Source organism: Pongo pygmaeus, chromosome 1 (assembly GCF_028885625.2).
Source record: "Pongo pygmaeus isolate AG05252 chromosome 1, NHGRI_mPonPyg2-v2.0_pri, whole genome shotgun sequence".
NCBI lineage: Eukaryota > Metazoa > Chordata > Mammalia > Primates > Hominidae > Pongo > Pongo pygmaeus.
The window spans coordinates 177571028-177597989 of record NC_072373.2 but is presented as its reverse complement, the minus strand read 5'-3'; the positions used below and the strand labels follow the sequence as shown (position 1 = coordinate 177597989).

Here is a 26962-nt window from a genome sequence, read left to right as displayed (position 1 = left end):
TCCGTTGGGCAAAAGCCGAGAAAATGACTTTGTAACTTTCCTTCATCCTCATCATTTACGTAGGACATACCCCAAGTAGAGGGTATTTAAACTCCCAAAAATTCTGTAACGGGGCCTTTGAGCCCCAATGCTCGGGCCCACTCCCACATTGTGGCACTGTGGAGTGTACTTTCATTTTCAATAAATCTCTTCATTCCTTCCTTGTTTGTGCGTTTTGTCCAGTTCTTTGTTCAAGACACCAAGAACATGAACACCCTCCACCATTAACAAAAGCATATTGGCGGGGCACGGTGGCTCACGCCTGTAATCCCAACATTTTGAGACGCCGAGGTGTGCGGATCATGAGGTCAGGAGATCTAGACCATCCTGGCCAACATGGTGAAACGCTGTCTCCACTAAAAATACAAAAATTAGCCGGGCGTGGTGGCGCGTGCCTGGAGTCCCAGCTGCTTGGGAGGCTGAGGCAGGAGAATCACTTGAACCCAGGAGGCGGAGGTTGCTGTGAGCTGAGATCGCGCCACTGCACTCCAGCTTGGGCGACAGAGCGAGACTCCGTCTAAAAAAAAAAAAAAAAAGCATATTGATTGGACTTGCAGTGAGAAAACCCAATTTTGACTCCCAGGTTGGCCACTCATCAGCTGGCTAAAAAACGTGCTGTCTATTCAACCTGTCAGTTCTTCAGTTTCCTTGTGAGTAAAATGGGGATGATACCTACAGCACAGGATTTTTTTTCTTCTTGTAGTAAGTGGATTAAATAAAAGAATAAATAAATGAAAGAAAAGCATTAGGCAAAGTACTTAAAAATAATTTTAACATCTGAATCCAATCCACTTATCAAGGACTTGCTATGTAAAAAGCATTGTGATGTGTTTTACATACATTATTTAATCCTTACATTAACCCTGTGAGATAAAGCATTCTCATTCTATTTTACTGATGAGGAAGTTGAGCTTCAGAGACATCAAGAATCTTGCTCCAGGTTCTCAAACAGTAGATGGCTGAGCGGGCATTCTAATTCAGGATTCAAACTCCAAGGCTCATGCTCTTGAGAACTTTCCTTTTCCAAGGTATTGCTTTTTCTTAAATTAGCTAATGTGTACTAACTTGTGGAGTTTCTTTCCTGGAGAAAGTTAGAAGGGTCTCTCGGGGTTTCTTTCTTGGAGCAGGTTATAAGGGTCTTCTCGAGTACTTTTTAGGTAACAAGAAAGCTAAATAGTTTTTTTGGTAGATACTTGCCAATATTTTGTATTCGTTTTATATTTGATTTATCCAGAGACTCTAAGGAGTTGAAACAGAGAGGACCGTTAGACAGGTGCTGTTGCCAGATTTTTAGGGGCAAAGTCTTTGAAATATATATTTTAATGTATGAAAGCTTTAAAAAAATATACATATATAGAAATAATGAATGTGTGTGTGTGTGTGTGTGTGTGTGTGTGTGTGTGTGTGTATACAGTATTCCCCAAACCTACACAGCCGGTCCTCGGGGAATATCCTCTCAAGCCCTGAGGTGCGGGTCTGGGAAGGAGTGGGTGAGCGGCTGGGTCGTGGCAGGTTGGTCTGGGGAGGCTGGGGAGGCGGGAGGAGAACGGTTGGCCCCGGCGGCTGCGTGTCGGGGGGCGGGTGGGGCTAGGAGGCCGCCCGGGGGGTGGGGTCTGCGGCGGGCCGGCCCCCGCGTGCGCGTCGCCTCGCCGGGCATTTCAAAAGCTTGCCGGCACGGCGCGGCCATAGGTCCATGTACCTTGCAGGCGTGGTGGGCGCGTCCTGGCAGCCGCCCGCCTGGTTTTCGCGGGATCTGGTCCCCGGCTCGACGCCGGCTCTCTTTTTGACGCCCCGCCGCCGGGGTCGCCATGGTTCATTTCTTGCACCCGGGCCACACGCCCCGGAACATCGTCCCTCCTGACGCTCAGAAGGATGCCCTGGGCTTTTGCGTGGTACAGGTGAGCACCAGGGTGCGGGCGGCGACGCGGACCTCGGCGCCACGTCCAGCTCCGGCGAGCGCAGCGAGTCTCCTGGGACGCTGCTGAGGCACTTGCTGGGGAGTGTGGCCCGCGCGGGGCTGCGGTCTAGATGCCGAGCCCCTTCCAGGCGCAGGCGTCGCCGCGGAGGTGCGTTGCGGCGGGAGGCGGCCTGGGCGCCGCGGGGCGGGGGGGCTTTTCTGCGCCGGGCGAAGCGCGTGGGACTTGCGCCCTGAGGCAGCGCGGCGAGAGCCTAGTCCCAGAGACCCGGGCGAGCCTCCTCAGGATTCCTCGCCCCAGTGCGGGCTGCTGTAGGTGCAGGGCATGGCACTCGGCTTGGCCCGTAGTGGACGGCGTTTTTGCAGTCAGGAACTCAAACGCCGCAAACCTTGACCGTTTCCCCACCCGTGTTGTGGACGCGGCGCCCCTCGGAGGCGGTGACCCTTTGGCCACTACCACCTGAGGCCTTTGGGCCCGGGGCCGGGCGAGTAGCTTAGTCCGGCTGGGGGAACTGGAACCCGAAGTCTGAGAATCTTTCATTTCCGCGCGTCCGCCCCCATCTCCGTCCGGTCCCCGTCTCCGTCCCGTCCCCAGCCTTTGCCGAATGCCTGTTACTCTTAGCTCTGGACAAAATGCAAACCCAAAGAATGTGTGTTTAGCGCCTGCTGTGTGTCAAGTGTCGCCTTTCTTTTCTTTCTTTTTTTTTTTTTTTTTTTTTTGAGACGGAGTCTCGCTCTGTCACCAGGCTGGAATGCAGTGGCGCGATCTGGGCCCACTGCAACCTCCGCCTCCCGGGTTCAAGCGATTCTTCTGCCTCAGCCTCCCGAGTAGCTGGGACTACAGGCGCGTGCCACCATGCCCGGCTCATTTTTTGTATTTTTAGTAGAGACGGGGTTTCACAATGTTGGCCAGGATGGTCTCGAACTCCAGACCTTGTGATCTACCCGCCTCGGCCTTCCAAAGTGCTGGGATTACAGGCGTCAGCCACCGCGCCCGGCCAAGTGTCACCTTTCTAAAGCAGTCTGGTAACCTCTAGTCTTTTGTAGGCTTTGCTAGGCTCCATTTTACCGATGTAGGGAAGTTGGGAGCTCTGAAATTTAGTTGACTTGCTCGTGAACTTGAATTTCACCTCAGGTGTTCAGACCTCTGGCCCCACTTTGGAAAAAACCCGTCAAGGGCCACCCTTGGGGAACTCGAGGGATTGAGTGGTGAAGGCTCGACCCAAAATTTATAGAGAGAAGGAAATGTTCTGATTAAGGTTGTGCTTTACATATTAACGCCTTGTTGGAAGACTTTGTGCCCTGCAGTGATCTAGCCTGTAATCTTTTGAACTCATTTAGAAAAGTTGTTATATAATTTGTGGATTTGTAATTAATGGAAAACTTGGATTTTTTACGTGTGTACTAGCATCGTCTCAAGCACATTTTTTCCTGCTTGGAATCGAAACAAGATTTCTTTACAAAAGTACTCACACCCATTTTCTCTGTCTAGTTCTGGGTATATCTCATTTTCTTTGTTAAGGATCTTATTTATTTTTAATTAATTATTTTAATTACACAAATATTGCATGAATACTTTTTCCCTATGAAACATACATACAGTTATTTCCATTTATGTCATTTTAACCTTCTCTTAGCAATGTTTTGTAGTTTTTAATATAAAAGTCTTTTCACATTTTGTTAAATTTGTTCCTGTTCTTGATACTATTGTAAATACTTTTTTTTTTTGAGACGGAGTCTCCCAAAGTGCTGGGATTACAGGCAGGAGCCACCGTGTCCGGCCAGCAAATACTTTTTAAAACTTTATATTACCTTGTGTATATATAAGAATACATAAAATTGATTTTTGTATATTGATCTTGTATCCTACAGCCTGGCCAAAGTCACTTAGTTTCTTTATTTTTTTGTAAATTTTTAAAGATTTTCTGCACAGTCATGTTATTTTCTTTTTATCCTTTTAATTTTTTATTTTTAATTAAGACGGTGGTTTCCCTATGTTGCCCAGGCTGGTCTTTGAACTCCTGGGCTCAAGTAATCCTCTTGCCTTGGCCTCCCATATCCTTTCAGTTTTTTTGCTTCATGAATTTTGAAGCTATTAGTAAGTTCATATGCATTTAGGAATGTTAATTCTGCTTGATGAATTGGCCCTTTTATCATTAAGAAATGTCCATCTTGATCTCTAGCAATATTCTTGTCCAGATGCCTCATTTTTTCTGACAATGTAGTCACTCCAGTTTCCTTGTGTCTAGTGTTTAACAACTGTCTTTATGTTTTAAATTGCGTCTCTTGTAAACAGCAGTCTTGCATTTGTATGTAGCCTAATGGTCTGTGCTTTTTTTTTTTTTTTTTTGAGACGGAGCCTTGCCCTGTCACTCAGGCTGGAGTACAGTGGTACAATCTTGACTTACTGCAACCTCCGCCTCCCGGGTTCAAATGATTCTCTCGCCTCAGCCTCCTGAGTAGCTGGGACTACAAGTGTGTGCCACCATTCCTGGCTAATTTTTATATTTTTGTATTTTTGTAGAGACAGGTATTTTTGTAGAGGCGGGGTTTAACCATGTTGTCCAGGCTGGTCCTGAACTCCTGGCCTCAAGCGACCTGCCCACCTTGGCCACCCAAAGTGCTGGGATTACAGGTGTGGACCACTGCACTCAAACTTTATTTTTGAATTTTTTTTTTTTTTTAACAGAGGACAAGAAAGTAAACATTTTAATTTTTTTAATTAAAAAATGTATTTTTTTAATTGATTTTTGCAGGGAGGAGAGAGTCTCACTGTGTTGCCCAGGTTTGAGTGCAGTCTGCGATCATAGCTCATCCTCCCTCCTCAGCCTCCCTAGTAGCTAGACTGTAGGTGTGCACCACCATGCCTGGCTGTTTTTTATTTTTCGTAGAGGCTGAGTCTTGCTTTGTTGCCCAGGCTAGTGCCAGACTTCTGGCCTCAGCCTCCCAAAGTTCTGGGATTCGAGATGTGAGCCACCGTGCCCGGCCATTCTGTGCTTTTTAATTAGAGTAAGTATAATTATCAGTATTGTTGGGGTTAGGTCTACTGTGTTGCTATATATGTTCCATTTGTCTTGTTTTTTCCTTTTCTTTTGAATTATTTAGAAAATACCATGTTCTCTTTTGACTTAGTAGTTCTCTCTTTCTCTCCCTTTCTCCTTCTTACTCTTTAATGGTCACTCAAAGGTAGCTGTTTTCAAAGTGTGGACCCCAGGACCTCCAGAATCCCATCTCTTCCATTAGCCCACCTATTAATGAAATTTGCAAAAATGTAAAACAGTGCCGCTGTTCTCAACTAAGCTAGTTTTTAATTCTTTTGGAAATTATGGCTTTTAAAATTTATTTATTTTTTTATATATGTATATATTTTGAAACAGAGTCTCACTTTGTTGCCCAGGCTGGAGTGCAGTGGCATAATCTTGGCTCACCACAACCTCCGCCTCCTGGGTTCAAGCGATTCTCCTGCTTCAGCCTCCTGAGTAGCTGGGACTATAGGTGCGCGCCGCCATTCCCGGCTAATTTTTGTATTTTCAGTAGAGATGGGGTTTCACTATGTTGGCCAGGCTGGTCTCGAACACCTGAACTGATGATCCGCCCACCCTGGCCTCCCAAAGCACTAGGATTGCAGGCAAGCCATTGCGCCTGGCCAATTATGGCTATTTTAAAAAATGTTATCTATGTTAACATGCTCTGAGTTTTTAATTTTTTCTAAGTGAATTAATGTATATTTTTAAGATTGCTAAGATTTAATTTTTAACGTGGTATATGTTGATAGATATAACCCAATTTTTAAGAGTGTAGAGTGGTACTAGGACCAAAAAGCTTGGGAGCCACATCTCTAGGCTTTAAAATTACATTTTTGTCTGTTCACATTTACTTTTTTTTTTTTTTGTCGCCCAGGCTGGAGTGCAGTGGTGCAATGTCAGCTCACTGCAAGCTCCGCCTCCCGGGTTCACGCCATTCTCCTGCCTCAGCCTCCCCAGCAGCTGGGACTACAGGTACACGCCGCCATGCCCGGCTAATTTTTGTGTTTTTAGTAGAGACGGGGTTTCACTGTGTTAGCTAGGATGGTCTCAAACTCCCGACCTCAGGTGTTTTGCTGTTGTTGCCCAGGCTGGAGTGTGGTGGCGCGATCTCGATCTCGGCTCACTGCAGCCTCCGCCTCCCAGGTTGAAGCGATTCTCCTGCCTCAGCCTCCTGAATAGCTGGGATCATAGGTGTGCACCACCACACTAATTTTTGTATTTTTAGTAGAGACAGAGTTTCACCACGTTGATCAGGCTGGTTTTGAATTCCTGACCTTGTGATCCTCCCACTTCGGCCTCTCAAAGTGCTGGGATTACAGGTGTGAACCACGGTGCCTGGCCTAATTTTGTATTTTTAGTAGAGACAGGGTTTCTCCATGTTGGTCAGGCTGGTCTCGAACTCCCGACCTCAGGTGATCAGCCCGTCTTGGCCTCCCAAAGTGCTAGGATTACAGGCATGACATGAGCCACCGTGCCCAGCCTGTCATTTTTTTTTTTTTTAGCTTAAAGAACTTTTAATATTTCTCATAGCATATGAGCTGGCGACAAGTTGTCTCTGCTTTTGTTCATCTGAGAATATATTTCATTTTCGTATTTGAAAGATGTTTTCATGGCTCTGACAGTGTTTCCCCTGTACTGTACTTTTTTTTTTTTTTTTTCCCTTGAGACGGAGTCTTGCTCTGTTGCCAGGCTGGAGTGCAGTGGCGCGATCTCGGTTCACTGCAACCTCTGCCTCCTGGGTTCAAGTAATTCTTCTGCCTCAGCCTTCCGAGTAGCTGGGACTACAGGTGTGTGCCACCACGCCTTGCTAATTTATTTATTTATTTATTTTTTATTTATTTTTTTGAGATGGAGTCTCGCTCTGTCGCCTAGGCTGGAGTGCAGTGGGGCGATCTCAGCTCACTGCAAGCCCCGCCTCCCGGGTTCACGCCATTCTCCTGCCCCAGCCTCCTAAGTAGCTGGGACTATAGGCGCCCGCCACCATGCCCAGCTAATTTTTTGTATTTTTAGTAGAGATGGGGTTTCACCATGTTAGCCAGGATGGTCTCAATCTCCTGACCTCGTGATCTGCCTGCCTCAGCCTCCCAAAGTGCTGGGATTACAGGCGTGAGCCACCGCGCCCAGCTATTTTTGTGTTTTTAGTAGAGATGGGGTTTTACCATATTGGCCAGGTGGGTCTTAAACTCCTGACCTCGTGATCCGCCTACATTGGCCTCCCAAAAGTGCTGGGATTACGGGCGTGAGCCACTGCACTCGGCCGACATGCTTTGTTTTGATGACAATTCAGTGATCATACCTTTTTTTTTTCTGTGTCCACTGCCCCATCATAAGCTTTTTCTCATTGTTGGTTTTTAGAAGTTTCCCATATTGTGCTTTTTTTGTTTATTCTGCTTTGGGTCTATTTTGCTTCCGAAATCAGTGGGTTTATATCTTGCATCTGATTTGAACTTAAAAAAATAAAATGACGTAAAATAAAGACAGACTGAGTCTTGCTTTGTTGCCCAGGCCAGTCTTGAGCTCTGGTCTCAAGCAGTCCTCCCACCTCAGCCTCCCACACTTTGTATTTTTAGTAGAGACGGGGTTTCTCCCACACTTTGGGAGGCTGAGGTGGGCAGATCACCTGAGGCCAGGAGTTCAAGACCAGCCTGGAGAATTTCTACTAAATATACAAAAATTAGCCAGACGTGATGGTGAATGCCTGTAGTCCCACCTACTTGGGAGGCTGAGGCATGAGAATGGCTTGAACCTGGGAAGTAGAGGTTGCAGTGAGCCGAGATCATGCCACTGCACTGCAGCCTGGGCAGCAGAGCTAGACTCTGTCTCAAAAATAAAAATAAAATTAAAAGTAAAAAAAAAAAAAATGGAGACATCAAATTTATTTTACTATTCTTTGCACTCAGTGAATTAACTATATTTCAATATAGTTAAACCACAAAGCAATTTTATAGGTTCCAAGTATAGGACATTGTCCTTATTAAGTATTTTTTGTTAAAATATTCTTTCCCAATTCTTTTGGAGTTTCTTTACTTCTTTTTTTTTTTTGAGACCGAGTCTCGCTCTGTCGACCAGCTGGAGTGCAGTGGCGTGATCTCACCTCACTGCAACCTCCGATTCCCTCGTTCAAGAGATTCTCCTGCCTCAGCCTCCTGAGTAGCTGGGATTGGGATTATAGGCATATGCCACCACGCCCAACTGATTTTTGTATTTTTAGTAGAGATGGGGTTTCACCATGTTTGCCAGGATGTTCTCGATCTCCTGACCTTGTGATCTGGCCACCTCAGCCTCCCAAAGTGCTGGGATTACAGGTGTGAGCCACCGCGCCCAGCCTCTTTACTTTTTTTGAGACCAAGTCTTGCTCTGTCACTCAGGCTGGAGTGCAGTGGCGCAATCTCTGCTCACTGCAGCCTCCTGCCTCCCGGGCTCAAGGGACTCTCATGTCTCAGCCTCCTGAGTAGCTGGGATTTACAGGTGTGCGCCAACATGCCCAGCTAATTTTTTTGTATTTTTAGTAGAGATGGAGTTTCACCATGTTGGCCAGACTGGTCTTGAACTCCTGGCCTCAAGTGATCTGCCTGCCTTGGTCTCCAAGCGTGCTGGGATTACAGGCGTGAACCACTGTGCTGGCCTAGAGTTTCAATTATACATTTCTTTTTTTTTTTTGAGACGGAGTCTCCCTCTGTTGCCCAGGCTGGAGTGCAGTGGCGCGATCTCGGCTCACTGCCAGCTCCGCCTCCCTGGTTCACGCCATTCTCCTGCCTCAGCCTCCTGAGTAGCTGGAACTATAGGCATCCGCCACCACGCCCGGCTAATTTTTAAAATATTTTTAGTAGAGACGGGGTTTCACCGTGTTAGCCAGGGTGATCTCCATCTCCTGACCTCATGATCTGCCTGCCTCGGCCTCCTAAAGTGCTGGGATTACAGGCGTGAGCCACCGTGCCTGGCCTCAATTATACATTTCTAACAGGCTGCTTAAGATTGGTTAAGAAGTGCCTTAATTGGGGCACCATGGTTTTCAACTTTTTTCCCAACCTTTTTCTGTTTCAGTTTGAGTCATTTCTATTGTCCTGACTTCATCTTTAGTGATCTCTTATTTTGTAGTTCTGATTTGCTGATAATCCTATCTGCTGTTTTTTTCTTTTAAGACATAGTCTTGCTCTGTTGCCAGGCTGGAGTGCAGTGGCACAATCTCAGCTCACTGCAACCTCCGCCTCCTGGGTTCAAGTGATTCTCCTGTCTCAGCCTCCGGAGTAGCTGGGACTTACAGGCGCAAGCACCGCTACGCCCAGCTAATTTTTTTTTTTTTTTTTTTTTGAGACAGAGTCTCATTCTGTTGCCCAGGTTGGCGTGCAGTGGAGTGATCTCAGCTCACTGCAACTTCTGCATCCCAGGTTCAAGCTATTCTCCTGCCTCAGTCTCCCAAGTAGCCAAGATTACAGGTGCCCGCCGATACACCCGGCTAATTTTTTGTATTTTTAATAGAGATGGGGTTTCACCATGTTGGCCAGGCTGGTCTCGAACATCTGACCTTGTGATTCGCCTGCCTCAGCCTCCCAAAGTGTTGGGATTACAGGCGTGAGCCACCGCACCCAACTTCTAATTTTTGTATTTTTAGTAGAGACAGGGTTTCACCATGTTGGCCAGGATGGTCTCGATCTCCTGACCTTGTGATCTGCCCGCCTCAGCCTCCAAAAGCTCTGGGATTACAGGCGTGAGCCACTACGTCTGGCCTGGTGTATTTTTTCAACTCTAGATGTTTCCTTTTGGTCTTTTTCATATCTTCTGTTTTTCTGTTGATTCCATATTTGTTCTTTTATTGTGTTCATGTTCTGTTTTAAATCCGTGAATTATAATAGCCATTTGAAATTCTTGTCTGTTAGGTTATTTCAGTTATTTTGGGATTTATTTCTATTGACTTTTTTTTCCTGCTTCTCATGTCTGATATTTTATTGTAAGCTGAACTTTATGGATGCTACTTTGAGTGTCTATATATATTTTGCAATTCAGAGACTTTAAATTTTTTTTTTTGAGACAGGGTCTCATTTTGTCATCCAGGTTGGAGTGGAGGGGCGCAATCACGGCTCATTGCCTCACTGCAGCCTTGACCTCCTGGGCTCAAGCAATTCTCCTGCCTCAGCCCCCCAGGTAGCTGGGACTCAGGCACACCCTACCATATCTGGCTAATTTTTTCGTATTTTTTATGGAGACGGGGTTTTGCCATGTTTCCACATCTGGTCTTGAACTCCTCAGCTCACATGATCTACCTGCCTTGGCCTTTCGTGCTGGGATTACAGGTGTGAGCCACTGTGCCCAACCAGGAGACTTTTCATATATGTGTGCATATATGTGTAACCATTACCACAGTCAATTTATTATTATTATTATTTTTGAGACAGGGTCTCACTCTGTCACCCAGGCTGGAGTGTAGTGGCGTGATCTGGGCTCACTGCAACCTCTGCCTCCCGGGTACAAACGTTTCTCCTGCCTCAGCCTCCCGAGTAGCTGGGATTACAGGCACGAGCCACCACCTGGCTAATTTTTGTATTTTTAGTAGGGACGGGTTTCAACATGTTGGCCAGGTTGATCTCGAGCTCCTAACCTCAAGTGATCAGTCTGCCTCTGCCTCCCAAAGTGTTGGAATTACCGGTGTGAGCCACCATGCCCAGCCCACAGTTTATTTTATTATTTATTTTAATTAATTTATTTATTTTATCTTACTTATTTTATTTTTTATTTTTTGAGATATAGTCTCACTCTGTTGCCCAGGTTGGAGTGCAGTGGTGTGATCTCAGCTCACTGCAACCTCCACCTCCCTCGTTCAAGTGATTCTGCTGCCTCAGCCTCCTGAGTAGCTGGGATTACAGTCACCCGCCACCATGCCTTCCTAATTTTTTTTTTTTTTTAATGATGGAGTCTCGCACTGTCACCTGGGCTGGTGTGCAGTGGCACAATCTTGGCTCGCTGCAACCTCCGCCTCCCGGGTTCAAGTGATTATCCTGCCTCTGCCTCCCGAGTAGCTAGGATTACAGGCGCCTGCCACCACTCTCGGCTAATTTTTCGTATTTTTATTAGAGATGGGGTTTCACTATGTTGGCCAGGCTGGTCTCGAACTGCTGACCTCATGATCCACCCACCTCATCTTCCCAAAGTGGTGTGATTACAGGAGTGAGCCTCTGCACCTGGCCCGACAGTTAATTTTAGAGCAACTTTTTTTTTTTTTTTTTTTGAGACAGAGTCTGTCACCCATGCTGGAGTGCAGTGATGCTATCTTGGCTCACTGCACTCTCTGCCTTCTGGGTTCAAGGGCTTCTCCTGCCTCAAGGCTCCTGAGTAGCTGGGACTATAGATAGGCATGTGCCACCATGCCTGGCTAATTTTTTATTTTTAGAACAGGGGGTTGCTATGTTGGCCAGGCTGGTCTCAAACTCATGACCTTAAGTGATCCACCCGCCTCGGCCTCGCAAAATGCCGGAATTAACAGCTACCAGGCTTGGCCAGCCTTTCTATTTTGTAGAGGAGAAAGGCATTTTTTGCCTTACGATAGGTTTATGTCCCAATAAAACCCTTGTAAATTTAAAATATTCTGAGTCCAAAATGCATTTAATACACCTAAGCTATCAAATATAGGTTAGTCTGGCCTACCTTAAATGTGCTCAGAACTCTTACATTAGCCTACAGTTGAGCAAAATCATCTAACACAAAGCCCATTTCATTATAGTGTTGAATATCTCATGGAATTTATTGATACTGACAGTGAAAAACAGTGGTCATATGGGTACTCACTGTTAACATACACAGCTGAAAGCACGCTGGGCCTGAAGAATGTTTGAAGCATTGAACTAAAAGTTAATTGCTGGTTGATGGAGAAGCTACATCAACAGGGTCACCAGTTGCTCTTCTAAGCATTGGAGCCCATTGACACTTGTTGATGGTTTAGCAGGCATAGTGTTCAAGAAGATACCAAGTATTGGTTGTTCACCCTTGTGATCGTGTGGCTGACTGGGAGCTGCAGCTCACTCTGCTGACCAGCATTGAAAGAGTGTCATATTATGTCACTAGCCCGGGAAGAGATCAAAACTCAAAATTTGAAGTATGGTTTCTACTTTATACCATTGTAATTCCAAAAATCATGAGTCAGGGACTATCTGTACATGCCTTTATATCCTCACCTTACTGTCAGTTTCTTACAGTTTCATAGGACCTTGACTGTATCACCGTTGTGAGATTGTGAACGGTTTTGAGAATAGACACATGATAATCAATGAATACATATTTTTTTGAGTGAATGACCATGTGATCTCTGCTTGGAGTGTCCCAAATGTTGCATTGAAATTGTCAGATTTCTTGTTTGTATTCTTCACTAAACTTTAGCTTTAAAGGGACTAGAACCATATCTTACCCATCTCTGTATTTTCAGCGGCTAGCACAGAACAGGTGATAAGTAAAGGATTAAGAGAACTTAATATTGGGGCCGGGCGTGGTGGCTCATGCCTGTAATCCAGCATTTGGGGAAGCTGAAGTGGGAGGATCTCTTGATACCACGAGTTTCGAGACTAGCTTGGACAACAAAGTGGGACTCTATAATAAACATACAAAAAATTAGCTGGGCATGGTGGCATGGGCTTGTAGTCCCAGTTACTCAGGAGGCTGAGGTGGAAGGATCACCTGACTGGGGAAGTCAAAGTTGCATTTGTCTGTGATTGTGCCACTGCACTCCAGCCTAGGCGATAGTGAGACCCTGTTTCAAAAAAAAGAAACAAAGAACTTAATGTTTTTCAAGATACAATATGTTCTCTCTGACTATGGGTTCAGTATATGTGAATTCAGCCAACTTTGGATGGAAAATATTTGGGGAAAAATACCTGCATCTGTACTGAACATGTACAGACTTTTTTCTTGTCATTCTGTAAACAATACAGTATAAAGGATTTATACTGTATTAGTGTTTATAAGTAATTTAGAAATGATTTGTAGTATATGAGAATGTCTGCATAGGTTATAGGCAAACATTACACCATTTTATATAAGGAGACTTGAGCATCTGTGGATACTGGTCAGAGAGTTCTGGAACCAATCTCCTGCAGATTTTGAGGGACAGCTGTACAACAGAAAGGACAACAGATTAAATTTTCCATTCAGTTAACAGTTGGAATGAGGTGGTTTCGTTACATATAAATCATTATTAGAGTATGAAGGATGTATCTTCAGATACCCTCATCAAGTGGAATATGTATGGCATGACCAGTTTTATGTTGAATTCTTGCAGATGTATTCTAACAAAGTTTGTTTGGGGTTTTGTTTGCTAGGAAGAGGCATCTCCCTACACTTTGGTCAACATCTGCCTGAATGTCCTGATTGCTAACCTGGAGAAATTGTGTTCTGAAAGACCTGATGGAACACTGTGCCTTCCGGAGCATTGGAGTTTCCCTCAGGAAGTAGCCGATCGATTTCTCAGGGTGATGACTTGGCAAGGTAGTGATAAGGCTTCTCTAAAGTCAGCTCTTGCAGTACTTTACTATTTGAAAAGCACTTTCACACACAATTTCTATTGTGATTCTCACAAAGTATTTCCATTTCATTTGTCTGGAAGTTGAGACTCACTCTTTCTGGGATTCCATGATGGAAAGTCTTCTAGGCTAGCCCTGCTATTGAATTGGTTTTCCACTCTTCACTTACTAAGTTATCATTCATCCATCTGCTCTCTAGCTTTCTTTTATTTTGAGACGGGAGTTTCGCTCTTGTCGCCAAGGCTGGAGTATGGTGGCACAATCTTTACTCACTGCAACCTCCGCCTCCTGGGTTTAAGCGATTCTCCTGCCTCAGCCTCCCGAGTAGCTGGGATTACAGGCGCCCACCACGCCTGGCTGATTTTTGTATTTTTAGTAGAGACGGGGTTTCACCACATTGGTCAGGCTGGTCTTGAACTCCTGACTTCAGGTGATCTGCCTGCCTTGGCCTCCCAAAGTGCTGGGATTACAGGCGTGAGCCACTGTGCCCGGCCTGCTCTCTAGCTTTTTCAAAATGCTCTTGCTGTAGTCTTGTTTACCATTCTTTTCATTATGGTTATGAGTCTTACCTCCCATTGTAGCTGGGCTTAAAGAACTCCACTAGAAAAATAAAGGAAATAAAAGGGCATTTTATTATTTATTTATTTATAACCTGGGATTACAGATGTGAGCCACCATGTCCGGCCATAATTTTTGTATTTTTGGTAGAGATGGGGTTTCACCATGTTGGCCAGGCTGGTTTCAAACTCCTGACCTCAAGTGATCTGCCTGCCTCGGCCTCCCAAAGTGCTGGGATTACAGACGTGAGGCACCGTTCCTGGCCCATAATCAATTTTAGAACCTCAAACTTTCCATCACCTCAGAAAGAAACCTTGTACCCGTTAGATTTTACTTCCCTTTTCCCACATCCCTCCAGCCCTAAGCAACCACTAGTCTACTTTCCATCTCTACAGATTTGCCTATTCTGAACATTTAATATAGATTAAATCCAATATGTGGCCTTGTGTGCCGAACTTTTTTCATTTAGCATGTTTAAGGCTCACATTGTGCAACACGTATATCTGTACTCGTTCCTTTTTATAGTCGCATATTCTACTGTATGGACATACCACATTGTATTTACCTGTTTTTCGGTTGATGGACATTTGTGTTGTTTTCACTTTTGGGCTATTATGAATAATATGCTACCATAAAGATATATGTACAAATTTCATTTTTAAACTTAAAAAATTTATTCTAAACTTTCTCTGCTCTATGTGAATCTGCAGGAATGTGTAAGAGTTTCTATGTGGACATAAGTTTTCATTTCTCTGAGTGAAATTGCTGGATCAAATGGTAACTCATTATCTTTTTGAGGAACTGCCAGACTATTGTTTGTGGCTGTACTATTTTACGTTCCCACCAGCAGTGTCCAAGAGTTCTAATTTCTGTACGTTCTCACCAAGACTCATCTGACATTTTGATTATAGCCATCCTAGTGGACGTGAAATAGTATCTGCTGTGCTTTTAATTTGCATTTCCCTAATGACTTACGGTGTTGAGCAACTTTTCATGTGCTTATTGGCCATTTGTGTCTCTTTTTTTTGAGACAGTCTCTCTATTGCCGAGGCTGGAGTGCAGTGGCGCGATCTCTGCTCACCACAACCTCGGCCTCCTGGGTTCAAGTGATTCCCCTGCCTCAGCCTCCCCAGTAGCTGGGACTACAGGCGCTTGCCACCATGCCCAGCTAATTTTTGTATTTTTAGCAGAGACGACGTTTCACGATGTTGGCCAGGCTGGTCTCGAACTCCTGACCTTGTGATCTGCTGGCTTCAGCCTCCCAAAGTGCTGGGATTACAGGTGTGAGCCACTATGCCCGGCTTCTTTTTTTTTTTTTTGAGACAGAGTTTTGTTCTTGTTGCCCAGGCTGTAGTGCAATGGCTTCCCAAAGTGCTAGGATTATATGCATGAGCCATTGTGCCTGGCCTGTATATTGTATATTACATTAATTGCTTTTTGGATGTTCACCAACCTTGTATCCCTTGGACAAATCCCACTTGGTCATTTTTGTGTGCTACTGCTTTTTTAGTTTTGTTTTGTTTACTCTGCTCGATAATGTTTTTGTTTTTGTTTTGTCTTGCTCTGTTGCCCAGGCTGGAGTGCAATGGTGCTATCATAGCTCACTGCTGCCTTGACCTCCTCAGCTCAAGCAGTTTTCCCTCCTCAGCCTCCTGAGAAAAACACAACTTTGAACTGTGCAGATCCATCCATACACAAATCCTTTTCAGTAAATATACTGCAGTTTTTTTTCTTTGTAGCATAGAAATATCAAAAGGTAAGAAAAGGATTTGTCATGAATGTATAAAAATATACTGCAGCACTCTTCATAATAGCCAAGATATGGAGTCAATCTAAGTGTCTATCAATGGAGGAATGTATAAAGAAAATGTGGAATATGCACACAATAGAATACCATTCAGCCATAAAAAAGAATAAAATCCTGTCATGTGTGGCAGCATAGATGAACCTGAAGGACATTATGTTCAGTGAAATAAGCCAGGCACAGAAAGATAAATACTACGTGATCTCACTCATGAAATCTAAAGAAGTTGATCTCATAGAAGAAAAGAATAGAATAGTAGTTACCAGAGGCTGGGGAAAGGAGGAAGAAAGGGGAAATAGGGATAGGTTACTCAACAAGTACAAAGTTAGAGTTAGAGTTAGGAATAAATTCCGGTGGCCTATTACACAGTAGGGTTTCTATGATTAACAATAATGTATTATATATTTCAAAATAGGAGAGGATTTTGAATGTTCCCGCCACAAAGAAATGATAATGTGTAAGGTCATGAATATACTAAATACTTTGATTTGATGATCACACAATATATATATGCATATAGGAATATCACACTATACCCCCAAATATGTACAGTTAAGTATCAAAAATAAATAAAATGCAAAAGAAATGAAAGCAGGAGCACAATTACTACTGACCTTATAGAAATGAAATGGATTAGAAAGGAATACTATGAACAAGTGTATGCCAATAAATTTGATAACTTTCTTGAAAGGGGCAAGTTTCTAGAATAACACAAACTAAAATTTTTACACATATCTTTATGGTAGCATAAAGGCTGAGGCAGGAGAATCAGTTGAACTCAGGAGGCCGAGGTTGTGGTGAGCAGAGATCGCGCCACTGCACTCCAGCCTGGGCAATAGAGACTCTGTCTCAAAAAAAAAAGACACAAATGGCCAATAAGCACATGAAAAGTTGCTCAACACCGTAAGTCATTAGGGAAATGCAAATTAAAAGCACAGCAGATACTATTTCACGTCCACTAGGATGGCTATAATCAAAATGTCAGATGAGTCTTGGTGAGAACGTACAGAAATTAGAACTCTTGGACACTGCTGGTGGGAACGTAAAATAGTACAGCCACAAACAATAGTCTGGCAGTTCCTCAAAAAGATAATGAGTTACCATTTGATCCAGCAATTTCACTCAGAGAAATGAAAACTTATGTCCACATAGAAACTCTTACACATTCCTGCAGATTCATATGGAGCAGAGAAAGTTTAGAATAAATTTTTTTAAGTTTAAAAATGAAATTTGTACACATATATTTATGGTAGCATATTATTCATAATAGCCCAAAAGTGAAAACAACACAAATGTCCGTCAACCTAAAAACAGGTAAATACAATGTGGTATGTCCATACAGTAGAATATGCGACTATAAAAAGGAACGAGTACAGATATACGTGTTGCACACTGTGAGCCTTAAAAACATGCTAAATGAGGCCGGGCGCAGTGGCTCATGCCTGTGATCCCAGCACTTTTGGAGGCTGAGGTGGGCGGATCACGAGATCAGGAGATCGAGACCACTGTGAAACCCCATCTCTACTAAAAATACAAAAAAAATTAGCCAGGCGCAGTGGCGGGCGCCTGTAGTCCCAGCTACTCGGGAGGCTGAGGCAGGAGAATGGCGTGAACCCGGGAGGCAGAGCTTGCAGTGAGCCGAGATCGCACCACTGCATTCCAGCCCGGGCAACAGAGCAAGACTCCGTCTCAAAACAAAACAAAACAAAAAAAACAACAAAAAAAAACATGCTAAATGAAAAAAGTTCGGCACACAAGGCCACATATTGGATTTAATTTATATTAAATGTTCAGAATAGGCAAATCCGTAGAGATGGAAAGTAGACTAGTTAGTGGTTGCTTAGGGCTGGAGGGATATGGGAAAAGGGAAGTAAAATCTAACGGGTACAAGGTTTCTTTCTGAGGTGATGGAAAGTTTGAGGTTCTAAAATTGATTATGGGCCAGGCACGGTGCCTCACGTCTGTAATCCCAGCACTTTGGGAGGCCGAGGTAAGCAGATCACTTGAGGTCAGGAGTTTGAGACCAGCCTGGCCAACATGATGAAACCCTATTTCTACTAAAAATGCAAAAATTACGGCCGGACGTGGTGGCTCACGCATGTAATCCCAGGTTATAAAACTGATCATTTGTTGTGTAAATTTTCTCATAATAGGGATTTTGTCATGTAAGTGCTATGATTTTGGCATGTTCCTCTGATCCCTGTATATCCTGTCACTTGAACGTTGGAGGTAGACGCTTGATCGAGTTCACGTTGGGGTTTTTTTTTTTTAACTCTTGATGTGGTGCTATGTGCTTGCTTCAGGGAGTTGATGAGGTTAGTTTGTTTTTGTGATTGTGGTGGCCACAGATGGATGATCATTGCCTAGATCCATTAAATTATCAAGAGTGGCTGGGCACGGTGGCTCATGCCTATAATCCCAGCACTTTGGAAGGCCTAGGTGGGAGGACTGCTTGGAACCAGGAGTTCGAGGCTATAGTGAGCTATGATGGTGCCATTGTACTGCATCCTGGGCAAGAGTGGTACTCTGTCTCTTAAAAAAAAAAAAGGCTGGGCGCGGTATCTCAAGCCTGTAATCTCAGCACTTTGGGAGGCCGAGGCGGGCGGAGCACAAGGTCAGGAGCTCGAGACCATCCTGGCTAACACGTGAAACCCTGTCTCTACTACAAATACAAAAAATAAACTGGACGTGGTGGCGGGCGCCTGTAGTCCCAGCTGCTCGTGAGGCTGAGGCAGGAGAATCGCGTGAACCTGGGAGGCGGAGCTTGTGGTGAGCTGAGATTGCGCCACTGCACTCCAGCCTGGGTGACAGAGCGAGACTCTGTCTCAAAAAAAAAAAAAATTGGCCAGGCGCGTTGGCTCACGCCTGTAATCCCAGCACTTTGGGAGGCCGAGTTGCAGGCGAATCACCTGAGGTCAGGAGTTTGAGACCAGCCTGACCAGCATGGAGAAGCCCCGTCTCTACTAGAAATACAAAATTAGCCGGGTGTGGTGGTGTACGCCGGTAATCCCAGCTGCTCGGGAGGCTGAGTCAGGAGAATCGCTTGAAGCTGGGAGGTGGAGGTTGCGGTGAGCCAAGATCGCGCCATGCACTCCAGCCTAGGCAACAAGAGTGAAACTGTCTAAAAAAGAAAAAAAAATTATCAGGGTTTCTTGTTGGTTTGACTTTTAGTGGTCATTACTCTCCTTTACCTTTCTGGTTTAGAATAGTTTTCTGTGTTTTTTTTTTTTTTTTTTTTTGAGACGGAGTCTCGCTCTGTCGCCCAGGCTGGAGTGCAGTGGTGCAATCTCGGCTCACTACAAGCTCTGCCTCCCGGGTTCACGCCATTCTCCTGCCTCAGCCTCCCAGCAGCTGGGACTATAGGCACCCGCCACCATGCCCGGTTAATTTTTTGTATTTTTAGTAGAGATGGGGTTTCACCGTGTTAGCCGGGATGGTCTCGATCTCCTGACCTTGTGATCCGCCCACCTCAGCCTCCCAAAGTACTGGGATTACAGGCGTGAGCCACCGCGCCCAGCCTAGTTTTCTGTTTTGTTTTTTTTCTTGTATCCTGGATTACTCTTCCACAATTTCCTTCTGTTTTTCTATCTGCACCTTAAATGTTTTGTGCTTTTTTTTTTTTTTTTTTTGGCATGGAGTCTCGCTCTGTCACCCAGGCTGGAGTGCAGTGGCGCCATCTCGGCTCACTGCCAGCTCCGCCTCCTGGGTTCACGCCATTCTCCTGCCTCAGTCTCCCGAGTAGCTGGGACTACAGGCACCTGCCACCATGCCTGGCTAATTTTTAAAATATTTTTAGTAGAGACGGGGTTTCACCGTGTTAGCCAGGATGTCTCCATCTCCTGACCTCGTGATCTGCAGGCCTCGGCCTCCCAAAGTGCTGGGATTACAGGCGTGAGCCACAGTGCCTGGCCGTATTTTGTGCTTCTTAAGGTCCTATCTTGGATACTCTTCTCACTCTGAACACTTCTTGTGTGATTTTCCTTCTTTTATTTTACCTCTTCTACTGTCATTCCCCAGAGTTCCCAGCCCTTTATCCCAAACTCCTAAATCATGTTACCAGTTGCTCTCTTGGTGTCCTGCACTTTTCTCTGGGCAGCTGAGTCATCATATTCTCCTGATTTTCTTCCTACCTCAGTGAATGCTGCTGCTTTCATTTTTAAATTTTTTATTTTTTTGAGATGGAGTTTTGCTCTTGTTGCCCAGGCTGGAGTACAATGGCCCGATCTTAGCTCACTGCAACCTCTGCCTCCCAAGTTCAAGCATTTCTCCTGCCTCAGCCTCCCGCTGGGATTACAGGGGCCTGCCACCATGCCTTGCCAACTTTTTGTATTTTTAGTAAAGACGGGTTTCACCGTGTTGGCCAGGCTGGTCTCGAACTCCTGATCTCAAACTCCTGACCTCAGGTAATCTGCTTGCGTCAGCCTCCCAAAGTGCTTTAATTACAGGTGTGAGCCACCGCACCCAGCCTATTTTATTTTTTTTGAGACAGGGTCTCACTGTGTCGCCCAGGCTGGACTGCAGTGGTGTGATCATGGTTTGCTGTAACTTCAAATTCCTAGGCCCAAGTGATCCTCCTGTCTCAGCCTCCCGAGTAACTGGGACTACAGGTGTGCACTACCATGCCTGGCTAATTAAAAAATTTTTTTTTGTGGAGACGGAGTCTCCCCATGTTGCCCAGGCTGCTCTCAAACTCCTGGGCTTGAGCAGTCCACCTGCCTGGGACTCCCAAAGTGCTGGAATTACAGGCATGAGCCACTGTGCACAGCTTAAATTTTTCTTTTTTCTCTCTTCTTTTTTTTTTGGTTAGAGACAGTCTCAGTCTGTCCTCCAGGCTGGAGTGCAGTAGCACCAACTCGACTCACTGTTACGCCTCCCTCCCAGGTTCAAGCAATTCTCGTGCCTCAGCGACTGAGTAGTTCGGACTACAGGCATGCACCACCATGCCTGGCTAACTTTTGTATTTTTAGTAGAGACAGGGTTTTACCGTGTTGGCCAGGCTGGTCTTGAACTCCTGACCTCAAGTGATCCGCCCGTCTCGGCCTCCCAAAGTGTTGGGATTACAGGTGTGAGTCACTGTGCCTGGCCCTAAATTCTTTACTCTGTCACAAAATTGGTGTTTCTAAAAATGTAATTATAACCCCCCCTCCCTTTTTTTTTTAAAGAAGCTACATCAAAATGTGATGACCGGCCAGGTGCAGTGGCTCTTGTCTGTAATCCCAGCACTTTGGGAGGCCGAGCCGGGTGGATCACCTGAGGTCAGGAGTTTGAGACCAGCCTGGCCAACATAGTGAAACCCCGTCTCTACTAACAATACAAAAATTAGCCGGGCATGGTGGCAGGTGCCTGTAATCTCAGCTGCTGGGGAGGCTGAGACAGGAGAATCACTTGAACCTAGGAGGTGGAGATTGCAGTGAGCCGAGATTATGCCACTGCACTCCTGCCTAGGTGACAAGAGCGAAACTCAGTCTCAAAAAAAAAAAAAGAAAAAAAAGTGATGACCATTCATTTTCTGCTTAAAAAGTCTTGAATTGTTCCTCATTGTCCATAGGGTAAAAGTCTGAATTTCCTAGCTTTGTGGACGGGCCTTTTACCATCCTCTTCATCCTTGTTTCCAGCCATGCCCCCCAACAGGCCCTATGTCCCAGTAGTGCTGTTCTGTGTTTTGAGTGATTAGCTGCTCTGTGTCTTCCATTTCTTTGACATATTCACCTTCCCCCTGGCAAACGGATTTTGTCTTTAAAACCTTCCTCAAAGTAAAATCGGTCTCATCTGTGCAAATTCAATACCAGGTACGTACCACTACTACACATAGCACACTACTGTACTTATTTATTTACCTGGTATGCCTCCCTGGACTGAATTCCTTATGGTCACAGGTGTCTGATTAACTTACGTGCCTGTTACATAACATGGGATCTCACCATAGAAGATGTGTAGTAGGCCAGGTACAGTGGCTCATGCCTGTAGTCCCAGCTACTTGGGAGACTGAGGCAAGGGAATCGTTTGAACTTGGGAGGCGGAGGTTGCAGTGAGCCGAGATCGCCCCACTGCACTCCAGCCTGGGCGACAGAGCAAGACTCCATCTCAAAAAAAAAAAAAAGATGTGTAGTAAATGAAAAATAGGACAACCCATTCATTTTACAGATGAGGAAAATGAGGCCCAGAGAGGTAAGTGACTTGTCGAATATTATCTACTAATTTGGTTAAAAAGAATATTAGTAGTGGTACTTGTATATTGTATATCCTGTACTTATCTACCTATTTTATTTTGTTCTTCCTTTCTGTGAGCAAGGTTACTGTAGATAAAATTTTGGGCTCTACAGCCAAACTGGGGTTGACTCCTGATTCTGATGGTGATCTTGGATAAATTACTTAACCTATTCAAGTTTCAGTTTCCTCAGCTACATAATAGTAGTAACAATAATTCCTTTATAGTATTAATGCAAAGAATACATGAGATAATAATCTTATTAAAGGAGTTTAGAACAATGCTAGCACAGAGCAGTAAATGTTGTCATTATTGTTATTATTAACATCTGTCTTAATTCTTTGCCACATTTTATCCTGGAAAGACATGAGACCTAGTTGTCATTACAAGTTGGTTCTGGTTCTTTTATAGGCAAGCTGACTGACAGAACAGCAAGCATTTTCCGAGGCAACCAAATGAAACTGAAGCTGGTCAATATTCAAAAAGCTAAAATCTCTACAGCTGCATTCATAAAAGCCTTCTGCCATCATAAGCTCATTGAACTGAATGCTACTGCAGTGCACGCTGACCTCCCAGTTCCAGACATCATAAGTGGACTCTGCAGCAATAGCTGGATCCAGCAAAACCTCCAGTGTCTCCTGTTAGACTCAACAAGCATCCCTCAAAATTCAAGATTACTGTTCTTTAGTCAGCTCACTAGTCTTCGCATTTTAAGTGTTTTTAATGTTTGTTTTCATACTGAAGACCTGGCTAATGTTTCTCAGTTACCAAGACTGGAAAGCTTAGATATCTCTAATACTCTAGTCACTGATATTTCTGCACTGCTTACCTGTAAGGATCGATTGAAGTCTCTCACAATGCACTATCTGAAATGCCTGACCATGACCAAACCACAAATTCTTGCAGTCATTAGAGAACTTAAATGTCTGCTTCACCTTGATGTTTCTGATCACAGGCAACTCAAATCAGACCTAGCTTTTCATTTGCTACAGCAAAAGGATATCCTGCCCAATGTTGTGTCATTGGATATTTCTGGGGGCAATTGCATCACTGATGAAGCTGTAGAACTGTTTATACGACAGCGGCCTGCCATGCAATTTGTGGGACTATTGGCCACGGATGCTGGCTATTCTGACTTCTTTACTACAAAGCAAGGCTTGAGGGTTTGTTCTTATCTGAATAAGTTTTGTTTCGTTTGTTTAGAACATTATTAAACTCTTGCTATAGACCAGAATTTTTACTAGGTATTAGGGTTACAGAGACAGATAAAAAAATCCTTAAAGAGCTTATTTAATAATTAACGATTATTGTGCACCTACTATGTGGAAGGTTGTGAGAATGTTTTTATTTTTTTTTGAGATGGAGTTTTGCTTTTGTTGCCCAGGCTGGAGTACAATGGCGTGATCTCAGCTCACTGCAACCTTTGCCTCCTGGGTTCAAGCGATTCTCCTGCCTCAGCCTCCCGAGTAGCTGGGATTACAGGCATGTGCCACCACGCCTGGGTAGTTTTGTATTTTTAATAGACATTGGGTTTCTTCATGTTGGTCAGGCTGGTCTCGAACTCCTGACCTCAGGTCATCTGCTTGCCTCGGCCTCCCAAAGTGCTGGGATTATAGGCATAAGCCACTGTGCCCGGCCACACGTGAGACTATAATATTAAGATATAGGCTGGGCACGGTGGCTTACGCCTGTAATCCCAGCACTTTGGGAGGCCAAGGCGGGCAGATCACTTGAGGTCAGGAGTCCGAGACCAGCCTGGCCAACATAGTGAAACCCAGTCTCTACTAAAAATAGAAAAATTAGCCGGGTGTGGTGGCGGGCGCCTATAATCCCAGCTACTTGGGAGGCTGAGGCAGGAGAATCGCTTGAACCTGGGAGGTGGAGGTTGCAGTGAGTTGAGATTGCACCACTGCACTCCAGCCTGGCCAAAAGTGAAACTCAGTCTCAAAAAAAAAAAGAAAAAAAAAAAAAAGGAGATATAGTCCCAGCCTCCATGTCTCATTGTTGGCTTGATAATCAGAACCGTTTTTTTTTTTGAGGCAGAGTATCCCTCTGTCGCTGAGGCTGGAGTATGGTGGTGCCATCTCGGCTTCCTGCAACCTCTGCTTCCTGGGTTCAAGTGATTCTCCTGCCTCAGCTTCCTGAGTAGCTGGGACTACAGGCACGCGCCACCATGCCCAGCTAGTTTTTTATTTTTAGTAGAGATGGGGTTTCACCATGTTGGCTAGGCTGGTCTCGAACTCCCAACCTCAGGTGATCCACCTGCCTCGGCCTCCCGAAGTGCTGGGATTACAGGAGTGAGCCACCGTGCCCGGCAATCAGGACCATTTATATGTTCCCTGTTATGTGCCGGGCACCATGCTCTGCATGTGGTTTTCTCCTTTCATCCTCCCATTTTACATGGATGAGGAAAGTGGAAGCTTGAGGAGGTTTAGCTACTTACCCACAATCATGGAACTATTAAGTGGTAGAGCGGGGACCTGTGCCAAAGTCTTTATGACTCTAAAACTTGTGTTCTTCACCTCTGTGAAGAGCAAAATATAATGGATAAGATATGTGATCAACATGGCCAACATTATTTTTGGGTGAAGTATTGACAAGCAATTTTACGTTTTGGGGTTTTTGTTGTTGTTGTTGTTTAGAACATCAAACAAAAAGCAATTTTAGAAAGATTACTTAAGATGGCCTGGCATGGTGGCTCACGCCTGTAATCCCAACACTTTGAGAGGTCAAGGCGGGTGGATCACTTGAGATCAGGAGTTCGAAACCAGCCTAGCCAACCCCTTCTCTACTAAAAATGCAAAAATTAGCTGGGTGTGGTGGTGCACCTCTGTAATCCCAGCTACTCAGGAGCCTGAGCAAGGAGAATCACTTGAACCTGGGAGGCAGAAGTTGCAGTGAGCTGAGGTCGTGTCACTGCACTCCATCCTAGGTGACAGAGCGAGACTCTGTCTCAAAAAAAAAAAAAGATTACTCAAGAGAAAAATATTGAGCATTGATGGGATGATGGGATAAGTCTATAGATGCACATGATGTTAATTTTTTATTCATTTTTAAAATTTTTAAATTAAAATTTTAATTTTTTTAGAGGCAAGGTCTCACTATGTTACATGACCTCACTACTGATTAGCATGGGAGTTTTGACCTCCATTTCCGGCCTCGACCAGTTCACCCGTCCTTAGGCAACCTGGTGGTCCCCTGCTGTTAGGAGCTTAACATATTGATGCCAGGCTTGATATGGATACCCAATTGGCATGCACACTACAACCCAGAACTCCCGGGCTCAGGTAGTCCTCCTGCCTCAGCCTCCCAAGTAGCTGGAACTACAGACACGTGCCACTGTGCCTGGCTCATGTTGTTACTTTTGAACATATGTTTAAATATATGTGGTTAGGAATATATATTTTTAAAACACTGGTTCTTTACCTTAGATGTACATTGTAATCACTGTGGAAGCTTTACTGATGCCTGTGTCATGTCCCCCAGAGATTATGATTTAATTGGTCTGGGACTTGGCCTGGGCATCAGGATTTTAAAAAACTCCCAGCTAATTATAATTTAGAGCCAAGGTTCGGAGCTATTATTATTATTATTATTATTATTATTATTATTATTTATTTGTTTGTTTGTTTTTTGAGACGGAGTTTTCGCTCTTGTTGCCCAGGCTGGAGTGTAATGGCTCACCACAACCTCCACCTCCCAGGTTCAAGCAATTCTCCTGCCTCAGCCTCCTGAGTAGCTGAGATTACAGGCATGCACCACTACACCTGGCTAATTTTGTATTTTTAGTAGAGATGGGGTTTCCCCATGTTGATGCTGGTCTTGAACTCCTGACCTCAGGTGATTGCCCGCCTCAGCCTCCCAAAGTGCTGGGATTATAGGCATGAGCCACCGCGCCCAGCCCAATTCTTCTTATTATTTTTTTTTGGAGACTGAGTTGTGCTCTTGTTGCCCAGGGTGGAGTGCAATGGCGCAATCTCGGCTCACCGCAACCTCTGCCTCCCGGGTTCAAGCGATTCTCCTGCCTCAGCTTCCCGAATAGCTGGGATTACAGGCGTGCACCACCACACCTGGCTAATTTTTTGTATTTTTAGTAGAGGCAGAGTTTCACTATGTTGGTCAGGCTGGTCTTGAACTCCCAGACCTCAGGTGATCCACCCACCTTGGGCTCCCAAAGCGCTGGGATTACAGGCATGAGCCACCATGCTTGGCCCAGAGCTGTTGTTTTAAAATAACTCTTTCTTTATAATAATACCTCCTTAGTTCTTCCTAGGGGAATAGAATAAAGTGATTTGTATACTCATTAGTTGTGTTAACATTTTATTCCTTTGATTTGAAATTAGCAATTGTTGTATTTTATTTAATTAATTAATTAATTTTTTATTGAGATAGAGTCACTCTGTTGTTCAGTATGGAGTGCAGTGGCACGATCTTGGCTCACTGCAACCTCCGCTGTGAGCTGAGATCCCCAAATTTTTTTTGGGACAGTCGGGTCCTGCTCTGTCACCCAGGCTGGAGTGCAGTGGTTTGATCTTGGCTCACCACCAAGGATTATCTCTTCCCCCCTTGGATTAACTTGGCATCTTTGTTGAAAATTGGGTGTCCGTATATGTGTGAGTCTGTTACTGGGCTCTTTATTTTTTATTTTTTTTTGAGACAGAGTCTTGCTCTGTTGCCCAGGCTGGAGTGCAGTGGCGCGATCTCTGCTCACTGCAAGCTCCGCCTCCTGGGTTCGCGCCATTCTCCTGCCTCAGGCTCCAGAGTAGCTGGGACTATAGGCACCCACCACCACGCCTGGCTAATTTTTTGTATTTTTAGTAGAGATGGTGTTTCACCATGTTAGCCAGGATAGTCTCGATCTCCTGACCTCATGGTCTGCCCGCCTCGTCCTTCCACAGTGCTAGGATT

The 26962-nt window shown here is 44.8% G+C and overlaps 1 protein-coding gene across 6 annotated transcripts in view; it reads left to right on the top strand.

The window, feature by feature from the left end:
• Positions 1 to 1716: 1716 nt before the first annotated feature.
• The window catches only part of ZYG11A (zyg-11 family member A, cell cycle regulator), a 60455-nt gene continuing 35209 nt past the window's right edge, over positions 1717 to 26962 (top strand). For 5 of the 6 annotated variants that reach the window (XR_010124582.1, XM_054487571.2, XM_063655839.1 and 2 more), the window contains exons 1-3: positions 1717 to 1937; positions 13284 to 13449; positions 22466 to 23217. Coding sequence is in view for 5 of the 6 variants with exons in the window: in XM_054487571.2 (XP_054343546.1) it covers positions 1848 to 1937; positions 13284 to 13449; positions 22466 to 23217 (1008 nt within the window). In the remaining variant the exon portion in view is untranslated. Of the gene's footprint in view, positions 1938 to 1973; positions 2106 to 13283; positions 13450 to 22465; positions 23218 to 26962 lie in introns of those variants that run through there. The other variant, XM_063655837.1, reaches the window with a different exon arrangement.